The sequence below is a fragment of the Phascolarctos cinereus genome, unplaced genomic scaffold, assembly GCF_003287225.1.
Source record: "Phascolarctos cinereus isolate Bilbo 61053 unplaced genomic scaffold, phaCin_HiC Scaffold_4;HRSCAF=312, whole genome shotgun sequence".
NCBI classification, from domain to species: Eukaryota; Metazoa; Chordata; class Mammalia; order Diprotodontia; family Phascolarctidae; genus Phascolarctos; species Phascolarctos cinereus.
In genome coordinates, this window is record NW_027555847.1 from 96,311,633 (window position 1) to 96,333,653 (window position 22,021).

A 22,021-nucleotide genomic window follows, 5' to 3' on the forward strand; every position below is an offset into this window, starting at 1 on the left:
AGAGCCTTTTGACTAGGTCTTCCCTTTTGACCCCTTCCACACCCTGCTAGACATTTTTTAAAATTGTCCAGACCTGTTATTTCATCAGCATGAGGAATTCCCCATGAGGAAAAGCCATCTACCAATAATGCAATCAATTAATTGATCAACAAGTATTTGCTAAGTATTTACTAAATGTCAGGCATTGGGCTAGGGGCTAGGGATACAAAAACAAACTTGAAGCAGTTTCTCCCTTCAGGGAGCTTAGAGTCTAATGAGAGAGACAATATCTGCACATACAAGTTATAGAGTACGTGAAGGGAGGTGGAAGGGAGGAGGAAGTGCACTCCGGGCATGGAGGCGTATCCTGAAACTCTTCCACAAATTGCAGGCTTAGAGATTTTCTGGGGCACTGGAATGTTATGTGCCTTGCCCAGGGTCACACAGTCAGTATGTGTCAGGGATGTACCTTGAGCCCAAGTCTTCTGGACTCCAAGACTGACTCTATTCTCTATGCCAGGCCATCTATTACACACATCTGTGTATAATTCTAGCATACCCCAAAGAAGAATGGAAGCTTACTGAAAGTAAGCACCGTAATTGTTTTTCTTTGTATTCCCAGAATGGAACACCATGCCAAATGCATAGCAGGAGGCTGAGGAATGTTTGTTGAATTAAATTGAATTTCTTTGACTGTTGCCACTAAAGGCTTGGGAACATTGATTAGGAGAGCCTCAGAATCTTTCCCTGTTCCCTGTTTTCCTTATAGTGGCTCATCACAACAGCAAAATACACTCAGGATTGTTCAATGCATTTGAAACCACTTTACTAATGGCAGAAAGGATAACACAAGCACATTCTATTTACAAGCTAGGTAACACGCAAATCACAGAGATGAAGCACTTAGCTTTGGTGACAGCTCTGGCTGAATTCTCTTGAACCTAATCACTGCCCCCTCTGCCCAGGGTCCGGGGCCAAAAACCTGGCATTTTATTTCAACCTCCTCGTCTATGCTAAGTTTACCATCCATTTCTTGAGAAACCTGTTCTTAACAGAGTCCTAATCCTTTCTTCATTAAACATCTGTACTGGTTTCAGCTTTCAGAAATATAGAGAGACAGTTCTGTTGTAATACCGACATACTCATTGCCCCCAAAGCACCATACTGTTCTAAACAGGGCAGTCACAACCACAGAGCTCATGAAGGAAATAGGGTGAGGGATACAGTGCTCAAAAACCTCATCAGTGGCACATAACAAAAAATAAGGTAGAAACATATTTTAATAAAATCACAGTTTTATACATGTTAAATAGTTAAGAAATGCATGTGCTACAATAAGGCATCCAAGGCCTTGAGCCGATATGCCTCAGGTTGCAGAACAAGTTGGTCAGACCACAACTCCAGACTTCAGAGCCAGGTGTCATTCAGTCACATCTGACTCTTTGTGACCCTGTAGACCCTACTGTCCATGGGGTTTTCTTGGCAAAGATACTGGAGTGGTTTGTTAATTCCTTCTCCAGTGGATGAAAGCAAACAGAGGTTCAGTGACTTGCCCAGGGTCACACAGCTACTACATTTCTGAGGACATATTTAAACTCAGGTATTCCTGACGCTAGGCTAGATGCTCTATTCACTGAGCCATCTAGCCATCTCTTAGGCAAATATAGATTTAGGGACTTGCTAGTGTCTGAGGCCAAATTTGAAATCAGGTCTTCCTGACTCCAGGTCTTTATCCCCTGAACCATCTAGCTGCCCCTGGGGGCCAGAGGACAGAGGTCAAAAGGGATAGAGTTTGGAGGTGGAGGTGTGGGGGTTGGTACAGACCAGCCTTTCTCTACCCAAAGCTCTTACTGCACCAGAAAATATACAATAAATTTGGCATTTTACCTTGAGAAAGACCTGAAGTTTGCTTGTGAAAGTTGACATTGAAAGAGTTGTAGATTGTGAATTATTATGAAGTAGCACCTCTTTGTGCACTCTCACTGTTTCTTCAGAAAGAAATCAAGTAGTGTTCTTTAGTGGATCAATTGCCTTTTCAAAACACAGGTTATAGGAGAACTTAGTCTACCTATTTCTAACAAAGACTATAATGAAACTTGTTTTGCTTCACCTCAGAGACCAGAATTAGGGCCAATTCAAGTCACCTAATGAGATCATGTCCCTAAAAGGCTTTACAAAACTTTAAGGTGCTATATGTGTCAAATTATCCTCCTTATCATCATTATGGCACCAATGGTGTAAAAGCATGGTAACTCAGTGCTGTAGAAAACACTGACAGAAAAGGCTCTTAGCCCATTTCGTGGTCCTTTCCAAATTTTCTTCTAATGCTTTGTCTGGATTGCTTTTTTGCCCCCCTCACTCTCTACCTTGAACTTTACTTGTCTGTGTTCTCATCATGTCATCCTCTAACAGTTGCTGATTTCCAGGAGCTTATACCACACTAGAAGGGTCTATGCAGGTACACAGCAAACGAAATATATGGCAAAGCATGATGCTGTAAAAGTAAAACGCAAAGCGTGCTAGGAAAATTTGAAGAAGATTATTGAAAAGAAATTAGAGAGCCTGCTTCTGGTTAGATAGAAGTTTATCTGGTTATAGTTAGAACTGTCCAAAAAAGGAGGAGAAGCCTCTGGAAGCAGTAAATTTTCCATCAATAGAGTTCTTCAAGCACATGATGACTAGCCGAGATCCTTTGGGGAGGGTTCCTCTTCAGATCAGGGTTGCATTATCAGTGCAGTTGAAATAGCACTAGAAAGGGGAGCTAGCTTAAAATATTGGCTTTTACTAGCTATATGAGCTTAGGAAAATCACTTTATTTCCTTTGGCCTCAATTTCCTCATCTGTGAAATGAAGTAATTCTAATTCTATGATAAATAATAAGAATAATTATATATAAATGCTAAGGATCACAGAAGATAAAATGGATAATTTTGTCTGTATAAAGTTAAAAAGTTCTTGCACAAACAAATCTAATACTGAAGAAATTGGGGACAATTTGCAGTGAGTTTCTCTGATAAAGACATGTAAAGAGCTAAATCAGATTCTTAACCCTTTAGTGTCATGGGTCTCTTGAGCTGTCTGGTGAAGCCTATGGGCCCCTTCTTAGAATAATACTTTTTAATGGATGACATGAAATACTTGATTGCAAAAGAAACTGATTTTATTGAAATTCAGTTATCAAATTTTTTAAACAAGTTTACTGACTCCAGGTTAAGAATTCTATGTAGAAGGTTGGCACATGTGCTGAGTCTTGAAAAATAGGAGAATTCAAAGAGATGGAAGGAAAGAAGGACCATACAGTACAAAGTACAAAGGAACTGAGGAAATGGAGTATCTTGTATGAAGAATAGGGAGAAGGCCAATTTGCCTGGACCATAGAGTACCTAAAGGGGAATAATGTATACTAAGGTAGGTCAGCAAAATATACTCTAGATTGTGAAGGGCAAGTTATCTAGTAGGAATACGGACAAACAAAAACAACCACCCCCAGTTTCCCAAACACAATGCTTTGCAGATTGTGCATTTGATACTTTGACCAGACTATTAATTATATCTAAAGCAAAAGGAGAAACCGGGTAGGAAAGCAAATTGGAGAGGCTTTCTGAGCATTTGAACGTTCTCCAGAGATCTGCAGTGGTATAATCAAACAGCTAGTAAACACGGGTCACTTGTTTGTGCTTTGAAGAGTGTGATAGAGAGTATGTCCCATCAGCACTTCAACACAGAAGTCTGTTTTATATGGGAGAGACTGCATCTGTTCTGGAGCACAGGGAAACTCAAAGACATACTGCTGAAGCTGGGGAATTGCAGGTAATTATAGGAGACTTAAGGTTGGTAGATGGGCATGGACTAAAGCACAGGCCTTAAACTATCTCCACATTACAGATGATGAGGAGTTCTCCTTTGCCTAGACCTAATGGGTTCACTTGGATCAGGCTTTCCAGAGGGGACAGAAGAAGGTTTGGAGTAGAGAATTTGAGGGACAGCATTTAGGGGAATGGGACTAAGGGAATAGGCATTGGAGAAATGGGGTTTCACTTCTAAGTGGTTTGGTGTGAGGATATTGTCTGGACTTTAAGGAACTTTTTGAGTTCAGTACACACACACACACACACACACACACACACACACAAATCTATCAAAATCAATTCCTAGAAATGGAGAACATAATTCTTAAGCATCAACCTAAATAGGTCTATATCCCCAAAGACATAAAAAAAAAGGACCTATATGTAGAAAAATATTTTTAGCAGCTTTTTTCTAGTAGCAAAGAATTGGAAATGGAGGGCATGCCCATCAATTGGGGAATGATTGAACAAATTATGGTATGTGATTATGATGGAATACTATTGTGCTATAAGAAATGATAAGCAGGATACTCTCAGAAAAACATGGAGTTACATGAGCTGATGCAAAGTAAAATGTGCTGTGTACAAAGTAACAGCAATATTTTAGGATGATCAGCTGTGAAGGACTTAGTTATTCTCAGCAATGCAATGATCCATGACAATTCTGAAGGACATGATGAAAAATGCTACCCATTCCCACAGAAAGAACTTATGTGTCTGAATACAGACTATAGCTCACCTTTTTTGACTTTATTTTTCTTGAGGTTTTTTTTGATCTATGTTTTCTTTTACAATATGACTAATATGGAAATGTTTTGCATGACTACACATGTATAAACTATCAGATTGCTTGCTTTCTCAATGAGGGAGGGTAGGGAGAGAGGAAGGGAAAAATTTTGGAACTCAAAGTTTTAAAAATGAATGTTAAAAATTATTTTTACATGTAACTGGGGAAAATAAAATATTAAATAAATTCCAAAAAAAGCACAAAAGATGAGACATTAAAAATTAGAGGAGAAATGAAAGACAGAGAGAGAGAGAAGAGAGAAGAGAGAAGCAAAATTGCTTGTCCGCCTTCCCACCAAGAAAGGAGCTTTAAGAAAAGAAGAACAGACCGCTTACTGCCTGGCCTATCAGGATGTGCCCAAAGAGAATGGTTTTAAAAGACATGCATATATAATTTTTTTTTTTTGCCTAGGCAAATTGTATGTAATTATCCCACCCCTACCATTAACTTCTTGACCTGGAGCAAGTCACTTAAACTCTGAGCCTCAGTTTCCTCATTTGTAAAATAAGTGGACTGGTTTCTAAGTTCTCATCCAACTCTAAATCTATGATCCTATGATCATATAAGTCACTTAAGCTCTCTGGGCCTCAATTTACTCATCTATAAAATGAGGGTTTGGACTAAGTAAGTCTCTAAGGTTTCTTCTAGATCTAAGTCGATGATCTTCCACCTTCCTGGAGTCCCAATTCAACAATTCATTCAGCACCTCCTATGTGCCAGGCACCATTATATGTGCTGAGTGTACAATGACAAACTTTCATTCTGCTAAGAGTGGAAAAATATGGACACAGTTAAGTATATAAAAATATATACAAAGTAAATAAAAAGTAATTTGTGAGAGAAGTAGCATTAGCAAACAAGTAGAAGATCAGGAAACAGTTCTCATAGGAGTAGGTATTTGAGCTGAGCTTTGAAAGAAGATAGGTAACCTGCAAGGAAAAGGTGAGAAGGGAGAATATTCCAAGTATTCAGGGCAGCCTGTCTGCAAAGGCTCAGTTCCTCAGTAACTTTTGAGGATTGGAAGAAACAATCATCATTCTTTATTTTTTGCTTAATCTGAATTTTACTGGTAGTGTTACTTCTTTATAAAGAATAATTCAGTTTTGAATTAAGGAAGTCCAACCTGGATAACACCAAAAAGAAATCCACTTACATGAATCACAGGGACCCACGTTCCCAAGACTGACTAATGTAGCTGAAGCTAATGAGAAGAGGAATATGCTATTATAGCCTTTGTACCAATAGCTAGAAGGTGCTTGCTGATCGATATAATACTGCCAACGCTAGCTAAGCAGTCTGGGGGCATATATTACATAATAAGACAACAGCATTGGAGCTAAGAGGAACCTCAGAGGCCATCTGTATAATCTCTTCATCTTACAGATGTAAATGGAAGCCTAGAGAGATGAAGAGACTTATAGGATCATAAATTTAGAACTGGAAAGGAATTCAAAGACCATCTAGTGCAACACCTCTTATTTTACAGATGAGGAAACTGAGACCCATCGAGGTTGAGTAATTTGGCCAAGGTCACAGAGGTAGCAATTGTCAGAAATGGGATTTGAACCTAGGTCCTCTAGATTAGAAAGACTGCTCTTTTCATTGTACCATGATGCTTAGATTTGGATTTAGAGAGAAACTTGCTGGCTATCTAGTCCAACAATTGTCATTTTAGAGATGAGGAAACTGAGGCTCCATTAAGTTGCCCAAGATCCCATAACTGGCAAATAGCAGAGCCTTTGACCTTTTATGCTGTTATTTTCCATCTTTGTATTCTCAGCACCAGTAACAGGGGCTAGCATTTTGTAGGCATTTCTAAATGTTTTTTGGCTTGAATTGATTAAAAGAACCCAAACACTGTATTTCCTACAATGTGATGCACAGTGAAAAGCTAGAATTTTGCAATGTAGCCATTGAGGTTGTTATAATGATTGCTTCTTATTATTTCATGTCTGTTGAGTATCAACAGTTTGTTCGGGTTTTTAAAGAGTGTAAAATTGAACAAATTCTGTGGTAAAAGACATAATCTAATTAGCCATCAGAAAGATTCCATAAATATTTATGCATGAAATCATAGGGCTGGATAGAAATTCAAATCAAATGCAAATGATTTTAAACCAACCCACCAATTCGTCAGTTCATACTAGCACCCTTTATGAATTCAAAATGTTATTGAAGTATTTTTTTAATAACCACTTCATTTCAGCCAATTTTCTGTAGCTTGTTCATTGTTTCGATATGAACAAAATCATTCATCCTTCAGCTGTTGAAAGCTGCCCTTTAGAAACATAGTTCTAATTTCTTTCAAAAGCATGCCTATTTCAAAGAATTGTATTTCATTCCTCTATCTTTACTAATGTCACTACATCATCCTGACTTTTTGCATTTGATATCCTGGAGGTATAAGTCAAAGGAACCTTACTGAATAAAGGACTTGGAATGTACTCTATTTTTTTTTCATTTATGCTAAATCCATCAATATGTCCTACAAAAAAATGCCAGAGTATATAACAGGCATAGTAAGTACGTTTTTGAGGGGGTAGTTATTGTAGTGACTGAAGGGAATAAGGATAGTAAGATCATAAAACTTAGAACTAAAAAAAAATCTAGTCTTCACTCTCTCATTTTACAGATGAGGAAACTGAAGCCCAGAAAAGGGACTTACTCAAGGTCTCACAGGTAGTCATTGTCAGAGCTGGGGTTCAACCCAAGATATTCTGAAGCCAAATGCAGTAGTAATTAAAATAAAATGAAATAATAAGCTTAAGAACTCATTTGGGTGGTGCTAACTATGCTTGTGTCTAAACAATTATTTCAGTTTAATTACATGAAATGACTAGCCAACAGGTTGTTGTTTTGTATCATCCAAATAATAATAATTGTAACGATTATAACAATAGCTCACATTTCTATAGGATTTTATGGTTATCACTGTTTCCTATACAAGAACTTATTCAATACTCCTAATAACTTTTTCAGGTAGACCATGCAAGTGTTATCTCCATTTCGAAAGAGAGGAAACTGCAGCCCAGAGAGGCTCAGGAGTGGGGAACCTGTAGCCTCCAGACCACATGTGTTCTTCTAGGTCCTTGGGTGTGACCTTTTGACTGAGTCCAAGTTTTACAGAACAAATCCTTTTATAAAGGAGGTTTGTTCTGTGAAGTTTGGATTTGGTCAAAGGGCCGCACTTGAGGACCTAGAGGGCCAGATGTGGCCTCAAGACCACAGGTTCCCCACCCCTGGGCTAAGTCATTTATCCACCTTACATTACTCTGTGAGTATCAGAGTAGTCAGGAAGACAGTCAGACAACAAGAATTTACTATGTGCCAGGCACTGTGTGGAGCACTGGGTAGACAAATAAAAACAAAAAATGAACACTCCTTGCCTTCAAGGAGCTTACATTCTAATGAAGGAAGGCACATAAGTGTCTAGTGTTTTTTCTCCCACTACAGTTACCTCCCCTACCAAATCCTTATTAGTTATTTTTTAAAAGAAAATTTCAAGCAGATGTATTGGCATAAAGTAAACACACTCCAGAGCAATCTAAATGTCTCCTTTATTATTTCCAGAGACATGCAAGACCACCTCCTCCAAGTATGGCTTTGCATTACTAGTATAATGTAGGCCATATATACAGAACCAATGAATTATATATTTTGATCAGAAATATTCTTTGGCTCAGCTACAAAGCAATTGTAAAAGTATCTTCAAGGGTAAAGCAAATATATTTGAAAGTGGACATGTGATCACCATCAAGACAAATCTTAATTTGGTGGTTCCTCATTATATGCTGAATAAGTAGCTTACAGAACTTAGTATCTATTACTCACTTCCAGGGCTACATTTCTATAGTTCTATAGAGTTGCCCCAGTGGAGGGCTCACTTTCCTGTCCATCATATGAAGTTCTTGAACAAAGGCATTCTGGCTACATTGAATCATTAATTTTTTGTTACGAAAAATTTCGGTGTATTTTGGGTATCTAATATTCATGCCTGTGATGGACTCGATATTTGCCATACACATACCAGCCTCATTGATTGGGCATTCTCTTTCTCCAGTAATGCTGATGACAACACATCCATACCTTCTGATCCTGTTTAACTTTTGTTCACTAATTACCATAAAACCTGCCATTAGAGCAGTCCACACAAAGGTATTGAGGGAGCCTTCCTTTAAGCTCTCCTGACATTGCAGAGGTATCAATGATGCAGGCATGCCCATCTTTTATCCTTTGCTTTACATATGACTGGCCCAACTCGTTTTCATATCACTTGTGTATACATATGTCTGGTTTTATTTAGAGTGAAAATGTTATGGAAATGAGACCTGGCATTGGAGCACATTCCAGTAATTCCAGCTATCTGGGAAACTGATGGTGGTGGCTCTCTTGAGTTCAGGAGTTCTGAACTGCACTGGGCTATGCTGATCAGTTGTCTACACTAAGTTTGGCATTGATAAGGTGAGCTTCCAGGAACAGGGAGTTTGAACAGTTTACCTAAGGAGAGACAACTGCACCAAATAAGAAATCAATAAAAGTTCCTGTGCCAATACATAGTGAAACTGGGCCTGTGAGCAGCCCCTACACTTGATAATAGTAGCTAGCATTTATCTAACGTTTTAAGGTTTGCAAAATGCTTTAAAAATATCTATGTAATCCTCACAACAAACTTGGGAGATAGGTGCTATTATTATCCCCATTTTTCACATGAAGAAACTGAAGCACATAGAGATTAAGTGACTTGCCTAGAATCACATAGCTAGTAAGTGTTTGAGGAAGAATTTAAATTCAGATCTTCCTGACTCCAAGTCTAGCACTCTCTCCACTGTTCCACCTGTCTGTCCTGTCACATCTGCTGGGTTTTGGTTTCTTCTTTTTGTTTGTTTGTTTTTTCCAGTATATGGGCCATCTGGACAGGGTTTGAATTAAAGTTTTCCTGACTCCAAGTCTCCCACTCTATCCACTGGGCAATGTAACTGCTCAGAGTAACTTGGAGATATATAAATATAGATAGATAATAGATACAGATATAGATGATACAGATATAGATATACACTTGCCACAGAATCATCCATGAACTTTTTTATCTTGTTGCTTGTAAGATGTAATGCTTGTATTCCCAATACTCATGTCCTTCATAAAAAAGGGTGACATGGGAATATCTCCCAGGCCTTGTGGAGTCTGTGCATACATTCTAAGAAAAAAAAATGAGGTGAATGTGTGGAGTGTGGTTTGTAAGAGGTCTGCTGCCTGACCAAGAGTCTGACAAAATACTGTTATTGGGTTTATGATAAAGCTGCTGCCCTCGGTCGGCCTCAGCCCCCACTCCTAAAAAGGCAATACTCCCGTTCCCCACTCACTCTGATTACTCTGTGTAGACAAAAAGGCTGCCAAAAAATCCATCCAGATTTTCCTCGCCATGGGTCACTAACCAGCAATGCATACACACAGAAGTAGGACAAGCTAGAGAGAACATTGGAACAGGTGTTAATTTAAACAATTATCCAAGAGTTTGTACACAGGCAATTTGTTAAAGGGAAAGATGTTACTGTAGTAGACGTAGTGATTAAACAACCATGAACAATTTGCAGAGGGTGATTTATATCCTTAACCAATTCAATGGTGGGTGGTAAGATAATGGTGAGCCTAGCCATTAAATTTATTTCTGACAGTCTTTTGTGACTGAAGATAGCAATGAGATGAGGAAGCTTCCTGACTAGAATCCCTGAATGGGCCAGTGGTTGTGATTTGAAGATCTCCCTTTGAAATTGGTGAAAATCCACTGTTCCTATCAGATGGACTCAAGCCTTTTCTATTTGCCCAACTATAAATAGAACCAGCAGGTCTAAGTATAATCAATTCTTCATTGCCTCAGGGGCTGGTGATCAGGTGTGTGGATTAGGCTCTTGTTCTCTTACTTCACTCTCATATTTATAGTCTGTCTTTTGACGATTTTGATGTTCCTTAGCAAAGGAACTACCTTTGTAGTTCTACCTAAGTTTGCAAAAGGAGAGTTGGGATGTGAGATGCAATCACTGAATTATACTGATCATTTTAGTTAAAAGTCAAATGAGAGAGGAAGTTGAAATTATTGGCTCAAACCACTGTTTTCAAATTTCCTTTATCCACATTATCCTTTTGCCCTCCTAAATGGCAGAAATTGGCTGACACAAAATCTGAATTTTTAGGTCATGCCAGTTCATTTTGTTCCATTCAATATCTATCAGATACTTACTATATGCCTGGCATTGTTACTGGGTGCCCCGAGAAAGGGACACTAGAAGAGGACATAGATATAGGTTACGAAGACAAACCTCACTTGATTTATACTTTCACTGGGGCTGGCCTTGATTATCCAACAAACATTGGTCGAGTAGCTTAAATGTCCTGTGCTATGCATAGAGTCATGGGATTATCGTAGCAGCATAGACCCACAGTTGGACAGGACTTTACAGGTCATCCAGTATAGCCCCCTCATTTTACAGGTGAAACTGAAGCCTAAGGAGATTAAGATGGGTCAGTAGCAATGTTCAGCCCAAGCAAAGCCCTTGCTCTATGTATAACAATAGAGATAAGGAAAGAGACTGGACCTGTGTTTTAACTAATAATAGGGAACTCCTACATGAGTACATGAGGAAACTCCCTATGCTGATGCAGAATGGAAGTTCTCTGCAATTTATAGTCTTAGAGAGTTGCCTAGACTAGCCCTGATGGATTAACTGACTTGCCCAGAGTCACAGAGCCAATTTGTGTAAGAGAAAATGATTGAAACCATGTCTTCCAGGCTCCAAGGCCAGGTCTTTCTACCATGCCAAATTCCTTCTTGTACAACCCTGACAGAAGTTAACAAGTATTATCTATACATACATACATACATACATACATACATACATACATACATATATATATATGTGTGTGTGTGTGTATATATATGTGTGTGTGTGTGTATATATATATATATATATATATCAGTACACAGACCTGAGATAGGAACACAACCTACCTTAGACCTTGGTAGACTGGAAGTCCTACTTTGACCTCCTACAGATATTTCTGGGTGGGTTATTCACGTGCTTTTCTCTCTTCTCTATTTATTATAATATTTAAGTATGTTCTTTTATAATAGTCTTATAGTGTGACAACATATAATGTAATGTAATATAATATAATATAACAACAGGGGTCTATGATCGATTTTTGTAAATATCCATGGGAACATTTTTTGACATTGATTAGTTGAGTACAATACTAAATAGAAACTTCAGCTCTAAGGCAATGTGTTCTCCTAACCTAGAGAAAGGAATGTTCCCTTGAGCTTTACCTGCATACACTATTTACACACTAATTGTGGGGCTCAAACTTGATGTCATTTTCCACATCCATTTTCTTTGCCAACTCTCACCAACCAAGTAGAGAAATGTAACAGAATGTTAGTTTATACACCTGGTAAATTGTGGCTTGTGCTTCTATACTGAGAAAGGTTACTTTAGGTGTTGAAAGCAATACAAAGAAAATAGAATGTTCCAAACATAGTTCAATAAAGCTTTCTTTAATACAAACAATGCCATTTTCCATGTCCATCTTTTCTATAGTGTTGAATAAATTCAAACTCCTGTATATGAGTGGTAAATGTGTTCCTTGATAGAAGAAAAAAACTATTAGCAGTAGCAGAGGAGCTTAAGGAAGTGAGGTTGTCAGACCCCCATATATCAAAGGGACTATCAAGGTAAGAGATTTTATGTCTGCCTGGAGAATGCTTGCACAAGCCTGGGGCCAACTGTGAAAGATGCTGCCTCTGGGTGGGGAATTATTCCTGGTATCTAATACATAAGCAGTCTACCTGTGCCGGTGATTTAAGTTGGCTAGTAGATTTCTGCTGAGGCAGAAAATAGATAAGACATACTCTCCTGCACCCGAGTATCATAACAGAACCACTTCTGTGCCTTTCAATAGTGGTCTCTGAAACTAGTTTATAGTGGCATTAGATTTGGAGCTCCTAATCTTTATCTGGTTGCTCTGTGACTTTCCTTTTTCCCACTTAATAGTATTTCATTTTTCCAACTACATGTAAAGATAGTTTTCAACATTCACTTTTATAGGTTTTGAGTTCCAATTTTTTTTCTCCTTCCCTCCCTTCCCCCCTCCCCAAGACAGCAAGCAATGTGATATAGGTTATACATGTATAATCATATTAAACATATTTCCATGTTATTCATGTTGTGAAAGAAGAATCAGAACAAAAGGGAAAACCCAAGAGAAAAAAAAACAATGAAAAAGTGAAGATAGTATGCTTCGAACTGCATTCAGACTCCATAGTTCTTTCTCAGGATGAGGATAGCATTTTCCAACATGAGTCTTTTGGAATTGTCTTAGATCATTGTATTGCTGAGAAGAGCTAAGTCTACCATGGTCGATCACCTCACAATGTTGCTGTTAACTGTTAACTGTGTACAATGTTCTCCTGGTTCTGCTCACTTCACTCAGCATCAGTTTATGTCTTTTCAGGTTTTTTCTGAAATTTACCTGCTCATTATTTCTTATAGCACAATAGTATTCCATTACATTCATATACCACAACTTGTTTAGCCATTCCCCAATTGATGGGCATACTCTCAAGTTACAATTCTTCGCCACCACAAAAAGCAATGCTGTGATTTTCTGTGAGTGTGGGATGGAAGATTGGAACCCCAAAGAGGGTGAACTCTGGCTTTGAGGTTACTTTAAAGAGACTCTAGCTCTGAGAAGTCCATGGGTTTCATCTAGGCTGAGCAGCTAAGAAAGTCATTATCACCCAAGATCGCCTCTGGTAATAAATATCTACTCTTTTCAAACCTGGACCAATCCATGATTCCCCAGATCATCTCTCTACCTCTACCCCAGTAATCTTTTTTCTCATTCTGGTGAGGCCACCTCTACAACCTTCTCCTCTGATGGTAAATTCCTTCCCAATCCTCCATTTGAGGATGCATCCAAGTTTTTCTCAAACCTAGAACAGTCCATGACTCCCTGGACTTTATTTTGTCCCTGAATGGATACATTCTACCCCCTCCTTCATCATTTTTTGATCCCTTTTATGTGTTTTTCTTTCCTACCAGGATGTAAGCTCCTTGAGGGCAGTGACTGTTTTTCTTTAAATTTGTATGTGTTTTACCAGTACTTATTACATTGTAGGTGCTTAATAAATGTTATATCTCTCTCTATCCTTCTATCCATCTATCATCTACCTACCCAGCTACCTATTTTTCAGTTAAGAATCTTGTTTAGCCACCTTCATAGCAAAGAGACAGTAATAGGAAGACATAGCACTTTCCATATACTCATTCAAACTACATACATATATTTTTTTCTGAATAATATTTCATTTTTTCCCAATTACATATAAAACAATTTTGAACATTCATTTTTTTAAAAATTTGAGTTCTAAATTCCTTCCCTCCTTTCTCTCCCTCCTCCCTGATATGGTAAGCAAATTGATATCGGTTACACATGTGCAATCATGCAAAACATATTTCCATATTAGTCCACATACATTCAAATCACTTTCTCTTGTGTTTTATCCATCACTGGCTTACCTAACTCCATGGGAAAGCTCTAGACTAATCAAAATGTTCATCGTCACTGTATTCACCAAAAATCCCCCCAGTTTTAGTTCAGCCATAGAATATAATTCTTTCTCCTTCTATCTCTATGAAATAGAGTGATAACATGGTTTGATGCCCATTCAGTCTGGTCACTGTTCTGAAAGCCCCTGCAAGAAAAGGGCATTCCTCTCACTTTATGGTTTTTTTTCTCCTGTTTCCTGTGAATTCTCAGCAGGCTTCACAAGATCCAACAGAAATAATTAATGACTGAATAGTAAGTGGGTGCTGCCTGTCTTTGATTTTTATGGGATCAAAGGAATCCTGCAGGGAAAACAACAACAAGCCCAACTGCACGTTTGCTGCAACATAATTTCATTTAGAATCATAGATTTAAGAATAAGAAAGATCCTTAGATATTAGCCTGGTCCAGCCCCCTCATTTTCTGGACACACAGGTTGAGACTCAGAGAGATTTAAGTGTACTAGGTCAGGATCTCAAAGGTACTTGCCATGTCTCAATACTTTTCAAAAAATGGTGACTTCCTCAATTTTGGCACTCCTCTGATGCATATAGCAGCCTCTCCATATCTTAGTAAATGGCCTTGGTTATTTGCTGTAAATATATCTCCCTTGGTGGCCAATATTCTAGTGATCTGAAGCATCTATGCCCTCAAGTGCTAGCCCTGTTAGATAGGGTTGGTCACCACCTTCTAGCTTGGAAGGACTTGTTAAAACTCACTGTACTGGACACAATCTTCAAGAATTTAGAGTCATTTCCATGTTGTGATGAGGCATCAGAGCAGGTTACTAGTGAAGAACTTGTCCCATATGTCAGGAAAACAAGAAGCTAAGCGGACAAAATTGCAAATGGAAGTGATGACAACCAGCTAAAACAGGATCTATTAACCTGGGTTCTACAGACTTCCAAGGTTCCATAGAGGGATTTTAGGTGGTCCATGAACTTGCATTGGAAAAATTATATCTTTATTTCAATGTAATTTGTTTCTTTTGTAATACTGCATATTTTATTGTATGCACTTAACATTATTCTGAGAAGACATTCATAGGTTCCCTTAGACTGCCAAAAGAATCCATGACCAAAAAAATGGTTAGGAAGCCCTGAGCAAGAGCAGTCTCCAAGCTATCCCTGTGATCATTCTTCACTTTCTAGTTTACAGTCTGGTTCCTCCCATAATTCCAGGCCATGACACTTCATGTCAGTTCTTACTTGACAGACATATGACCACCTAAGCCAGTTATCACTCGAGCAGAAATGTCAAAGAAATGTACTTGAATCTACCTTGAGGTATCAGAACTGAGGCTATGTATCTCTGGATTAATGGCGCTGGTAAGGGACAGGGCAATAATTCCTAGACTCTCAACTATGAACTTCAGAGCATTGAAGACCTGACTAAATGGAATTTTTATAGTTCTAGCATTTATAAGTCTGAAAGCTCTATATGTACTCTACTTCTTTTTTAGAATGAAATTCAGTAAAAAGCAAATTAGTCTTGAATACTGTCCCTGAACATATACTAATAGAAGTATCAGAAAGATGTCAATATTATACCATTTCACCTATAATGCAGCTATAATACAATTACAATATATAGTTTCACCTATAATCTATACACAGATTAAAGAATCTTCAATTTAGAAGAGACTTTAGGAACTCTTTTTTTTTTCAGAAATCCCTATTTCTGGCTCTGATTCCACTTTCTTCTAACTTCTTGATATCAAAAGCTCTTGCAAGCAGCTTTACTTCAGTTTTTCGTATATCTCTAATGAGAGTCATATTAAATTGCTCCCTTTAGATTCATCCAATGATAGCCCTTATTTGCTTTTATAGGTTCCCTAAATCATTTTTTCCAAAATAGCCATTTCCCTAACTCCAGTGTCTGTTCTTTCTGCTCTTTCATTCCAATAATTATTTAGAAATTTTCATATACCCATTCCTTTTAGTACCTCCTATACATTCTAGTAGATTTTCCTATTTTTGGTCTCTGGTAGAGAATCCTTTTTCTGTTTGTTTTGTCTTGTTTTGACTGAAACTACATAGCATAGTTCTTAAACAAAAATATAAGGCATTTTCCCACAATGGCAACCATTCACAAGATCGTCATCCTAGAATAAAATCATCTTTCACCATTTTACATTCTTAAAATATCATTAAGTGCTTTCAGATGCAGTATAAACAACAGAAACAGATCTCTGAAATTTTTTGCTCACACAGCTTCTTGGAATGGCTACCCAAATCATTTTTCCTGGAAGCTGTAAAAGTCATATTTACAACTTAGAAGTAGAGTGAAGTGCTTCTCTTGCAAACCAATACGATATCCTGGTTCCTGGGATAACACTTGCTTATGTCACCCTTTATGATGTGGTAGGAACCTGGGTGGGCTAATAGACTTGTTGAAGCTCTTGCAGCCATAGCTAGTCCTAAACTTGACCCCTCTGGTCCGCTTCTCCTGGTGCTTTACCTACCTGGGGACTGGAAGTATAAAAGAATTAGCCAGAAGCTGAGAAAGGTAGTCAGAAGTTTTTTCCTGAGTTCTAGCTACCTATAGATTGCTTCCTTGAGTTTCTGGTCTGATGACGATAAAAGGGGAGTTATATTTTATATTCTTTTAATTCTTGAATTGTGTGTTTTTAATGTTTAATTATTAAAGTATTTCTTAATTGAATTTTATGGTTCATGCCATTACCGCATTTTTTAAAAAACCTTGAACCTGCTGAATTAAGCTAAATTTAGTCTTAGCTCATAATATACGGTTTACAAAATATTTTCCTATATATAAGCTCATTTTGTGCTCAAAACAAGCCTAAGAGGTAAATGGTGGAACTTTTATTATTGTAAGGGATAGGAGAATTGAGACTCAGAGCTATGAATCATGCAGTGTGGTTCAATGGAAAGAATGATGGCTTTGGTGTCAGATAACTTGGACCAGTTAGTCAGTGAGTCAGTCAAACAACAAGCATTTATTAAGGACCTACTGTGTGCCAAATAGACAGTCCTTGCCCAGGAGGAGCTCAGAGTTTACTGATTCAAATATCAGTCTGCTACTTATGTGATCTTTGGCAAGTCAGGAAGTCTCTCTGGGTTCTAGTTTCCTCCTCTGGAAAGTGAGAGAGTTAGACTAGGTGACCTGTAAGGTCTCTTCCAGATCTAAATCTGTGATACTATTCAAAGTAATCTAGAACTGAGACTCAGGTCCAGGTCTTTTGGGTTCAATCAAGTCCAGTGCTCATTCCAACAGATCATGTTATCTCTTCATAATATGCAGTGATAGAGTTGTATTTGCCTTCCTCTGAATTTCTTGAGTTTTTCACCTCTGAGTTGCTTTGCCTTTGGACAAAAAAATAACATTAGATATTATTACTTTAGAAAATTAGGGGCAGCTAGGTGGTACAGTAGATAGAGCGCTGGCCCTGAAGTCAGGAGGACCTGAATTCAAATCCAGCCTTAGACCAAACACTTGACACTTACTAGCTGTGTGACCCTGGGCAAGTCACTTAACCCCAATTGCCTAAAAAAAAAAAAATTAAATACAAAATATACCCTTGATTGGAAATAGCATACTAAGACAAAATAGGACAATAGGCAGTAATTCTGCACTCCCAAGTATGGTTCATGATCAGCTCAGTGCACTAAGGAATACAATTGAAAATTTACCAAATGTATGGAAAAGTATCACTACATTCCCCTTCCCCTATTCATCTGTTTGAGGGGGATGGGGGAGATTTTACATTGAAAGAATATATGACTGCTTATTTCTTTTCCTTTTAATATTATTATTGTAAAATAATAATTCTCATTAATAAATAATTATATAGAAACCTGTTCCACAGTTACAAGGTATAGTCTGATTTATAACTCAATGAACAGCTGGACTGGAGGAATTGAGTGAGTGGTCCCATGGGACAACCCTCCCAGGACAATGATGTGTTATGTGTTTGCCTTCAAGAAGAGCTAAAAGAAAGCAGGGCACTTGTACACAGAAGATATGGGTTAAGATTTCACCTCTGCTGTTTACTGTCCATGGGGGTGTGGGTGTAACCCTCCGTGTCTCTGAACCTCATTCTGTAAAATGGGGATAATAATGTTTGTACAACTTACCTCTCTGGGTGGTCCAGAGAACTTTGTCAACTGTGTACCACTATCAAAATGGGATCTATTGTTACTAAGGGCATGGTATCATATGCGGATATTCATGTTGAAAATCAAACAACCTTCTCTTAGTGCCCAAGCTGCTCCCTGTTTGCAGGCGTAGGGAACTGATTAGGAAAATGCCCCATCATCTACATCTATGTAATATAGAAAACCGAGTTCCACTCTGGGTCTGTTAGAATTCTGTTTGTTAAGCCCAGTGCAAAAGGAGTTTTTCTTCCTCTAAGGTAAGCTGGCATTGACTAAACTAACCTGGCACAAGTGGTTTGAAGGATGTTTTATTGTATTGGTCGATTGCTTGCCTTGAATTGCCGTGTTTTGATCTACGTGACTATTTTTAGCATAATGTACATGGCGTCTTTAAATTAAGATTTAAAGGAATATCAATACGAAGCTAGACTTTACACTAGCAAAGCAAGACAGAGAAAAAAAGTTGTTCTTACCCTGTACTATTTCCCTTCCTTCCAGCCTAGACAAGTTCGAGAGTGTGTAGCCTCCCATCGTGTGAAAAGAAATGGCTATTGGAAACAACACACAGAGAAGCTATTCCATCATCCCCTGTTTCATATTTGTGGAGGTAAGCACAGTGGTTCAATCCTGTGAAAATATTGCAGCAACAAGGGATGTTTTCATTATGCTCCAATGAGTTCCCAAACCTGAGGCTTGGTTTGGTTGAAAACAATTAGTGCTCATGAGAACTAATGTAATCTCATGGATGTTAGGAAAGAATTAATGAATTCATTAGAAGCATGATCTCTTCAGTGAGAAAGCCACCTACAAAAAAAGCTTATGCATTTTATCTATAGGGTTCAAAAGAAACACTTGTTTATTTTTCCCATTTCTTTCAAATGGCAATTCAAATATCTTCATTCCAACAAATCCTTTAGTTTATGGATATTAAGTATGTCAAGAAATATAGTATTTATGCAAATTATTTTCAGAAAGGTGTCCTTGGAATTTAGACAATCAGGATTTCTTCTTTTTCCTGTGTTCATTCAAGGATTTCTCCCTTCAAAGTCAAAAGAAAAAAATGTCTTACAGATGAGTGTTTTCTATGAGGTTTTTTTTTTAAATATTGTATGCTTCCTTCTCCCTCATCCTGTGAAGTCGAGGTATTTTATAGTGTATTTTGAGTCCAGAATCCCTTTAGCTGAAAATAGCTTTTCTGAGTTTGATTGGATCCTGAATCTCCCCCTACTTTACCTGTTTATACTCCAACCTCACTTTTCCATAGTGCTTATTTGCAGCAAAGGCTTGGGGGGGGGGGACACAGAGGAGAATCAATGTGTTGAGCAGTGGTTGGGAGGGGATGGAGGGGAGTCCATTCAATATTATCCCAACCCCGAGTTCTCTGAGTTATGAAAAGCCACTTTGAAAAATGTCCCAAAATAAGTCTTAGATTCCTAAGAGACATTGCTCTTTAATCTCAACACCCTAATTTTCTATCCCATCACCTTCACAGTGCCTGAGATATCCTTATATGGCCTATAGTCTGAGTCATCAAAGACCAACTTTTAAAAGCAAATCATAATAAAGAGCTAAAGAGTATATTATACGGGTTCTGTGATGCAAGTTTACCCTAAGCCTAGATAATACAAGGTGGATTCAGGGTGAGCAAAAATCCTCAGGGTCAATAGAGAGGTAGCATAATTGACTATGTGAGATGTCCTCCTGACATTATGCAGTCATTTTGGAAGAAACACTACTCTGAATATGCAATAGTCAAGAGGAAGCATTTTCCTGAAAATTTTCCTTGAGAGACATTGATAAAATATTGTTTTTCATACTCCTGAGGTCTGGCTCATTTCCTACCCAAAGATGCCTGACCTTGGGCAAGTTGGTTTACTATTCCAAGTGTGGACTTCTTTATTAGTCAAATAGCAATAATAACATCTTCCCACCCCATCTGAAGCTGTATGAGGATCAAGAGAGATAACATACGGGCTGTTGTTGTTGTAGTTGTTCATCCTTCATTCTTGAAGACGACCAATGATATCATGAGGGTAATGTCTTGACTTGCATGTGTATTAGATTTCTAAGTGGTGCAGAGCCGCACAGAATCGTCATTGTCACACTCTCCTCCCGAGTCATCAAAGTCCAGTGGCAAGACAAAAGTCGTGCCGACTGGAGATGGCCTCAGCTCAGTATGGTAAATGTGTGGGACAGCTTTTGTCAACTAGATACTAGGGGAGCTAGGTGGTTCAGTAGAGTGCCAGACCTGGAGGAAGGCAGACTCATCTTTCTGTGTTCAAACTTGGCCTAAGACTTACCAGCTATGTGATCCTGGGCAAGCCACTAAACCCTGTTTGCCTCAGTTTCTTCACTTGTAAAATGAACTGGAGAAGGAAATGGCAAACCACTCCATTATCTTTGCCAAGAAAACCCCAAATGGCATCACAAAGAGTTTGCCATTATTGAAAAATGACTGAACAACTGATCCTCTAAAGAGAATATTGACCTAGTGTTCAAAAAATGGATCAGGGCTGAGATGTTCACAAAAGGAAGACAATATTTTGTGAAAAGCAGGTAGGTGGGGGAAGTTAATACTAAGCTTGATCTCTTAATAGGAGAACAGGAAGAAACAACCATTCAAACAAATATCTATATTCACTTTCTAGTGACCTCTGATAATCCTAATCACAATGCTTCCCTCTCCAACATTTTTTTACTGAATTCTAGAAGTAAAGAAAAATGGTAAATTCATATTAAAAACACTAAGGACTGTACCTTTAAAATTAGCTTATGAAATACGTAAAACAGGACAAATAATTCCCATATCTGGTACTTAATATGCTGTTGCGAGCTACTCAGAGTCATATCTACCATAGGGTGTTAACATTCAGGGGGCAGTGTGCATTTGTACTCCTTTGTCACGTAAGTAAATTGGGCTTAGAATGTATCTGGGGCCTTATCTGCTGCAGCTGCTCAGTATCCTGGTGTCTTCATTCATGTTGACTGATGTGTTGGAGTTTATGGCTACTCTTGGTGAGACCTAATGGTCCATGATGATCTCTCCCCTACAAAGCATTTTGTCCTACAAAATTGATTTAAAAGGATTTATTTTGCTTTCACTGGGCCACTGAATTGCTAATAATGGCTAAACTACTGCTCTGATAATGATGATGTGAAATACGTCAATAAATGAGCATTTACTAAGCACCTGTTATGTGCCAGGTTCTATGCTAGGTGTTGGTAACACAAAGACAAAATTGAAATAGTCTCTGCCCTCAATGACTATACGTTCTATCAGGGGAGAAAACATGGACACATAAAGGCATATACAGAATATATACACAATAAACACAAGGTAATTTGGTGGGAGAAAACTCTAAAATCCTGGGAAGTCTTACGCAGGATGCAGCATTTGAACAGAGCTTTGACAGAGACTAAGGGTTCTAAGGGGGCAGATGTGAAGAGGGAGTACATTCTAGGCATAGGGGATAAACTATACAAAGACTCAGAGGTGGGAAATGGGATGTCATGTGTAACAGCAAGAAGGCCAGTTTGACTAGACCACAGAGTGTGGTAAGCAGAGTTGTTTTTGTTATTGTTGTTTAACCAATTAATCATATCCATCTTTTTGTGACCCCATTTAGGGTTTTCTTGACAAAGTTACTGGAGTGGTTTGCCATTTCCTTCTCCAGTCCATTTTACAGAGG

The 22,021-nt window shown here is 38.2% G+C and overlaps 1 protein-coding gene across 1 annotated transcript in view; it reads left to right on the plus strand.

Annotated features, from left to right (window-relative positions):
- PLPPR1 (phospholipid phosphatase related 1) overlaps positions 1 to 22,021 on the plus strand; it is a 318,401-nt gene that overhangs the window by 132,235 nt on the left and 164,145 nt on the right. Inside the window, exon 2 of the mRNA XM_020998895.1 lies at positions 18,831 to 18,939. Coding sequence (XP_020854554.1) covers positions 18,877 to 18,939 — 63 coding nt within the window. The 5' untranslated portion in view covers positions 18,831 to 18,876. The remainder of the gene's footprint in view (positions 1 to 18,830; positions 18,940 to 22,021) is intronic.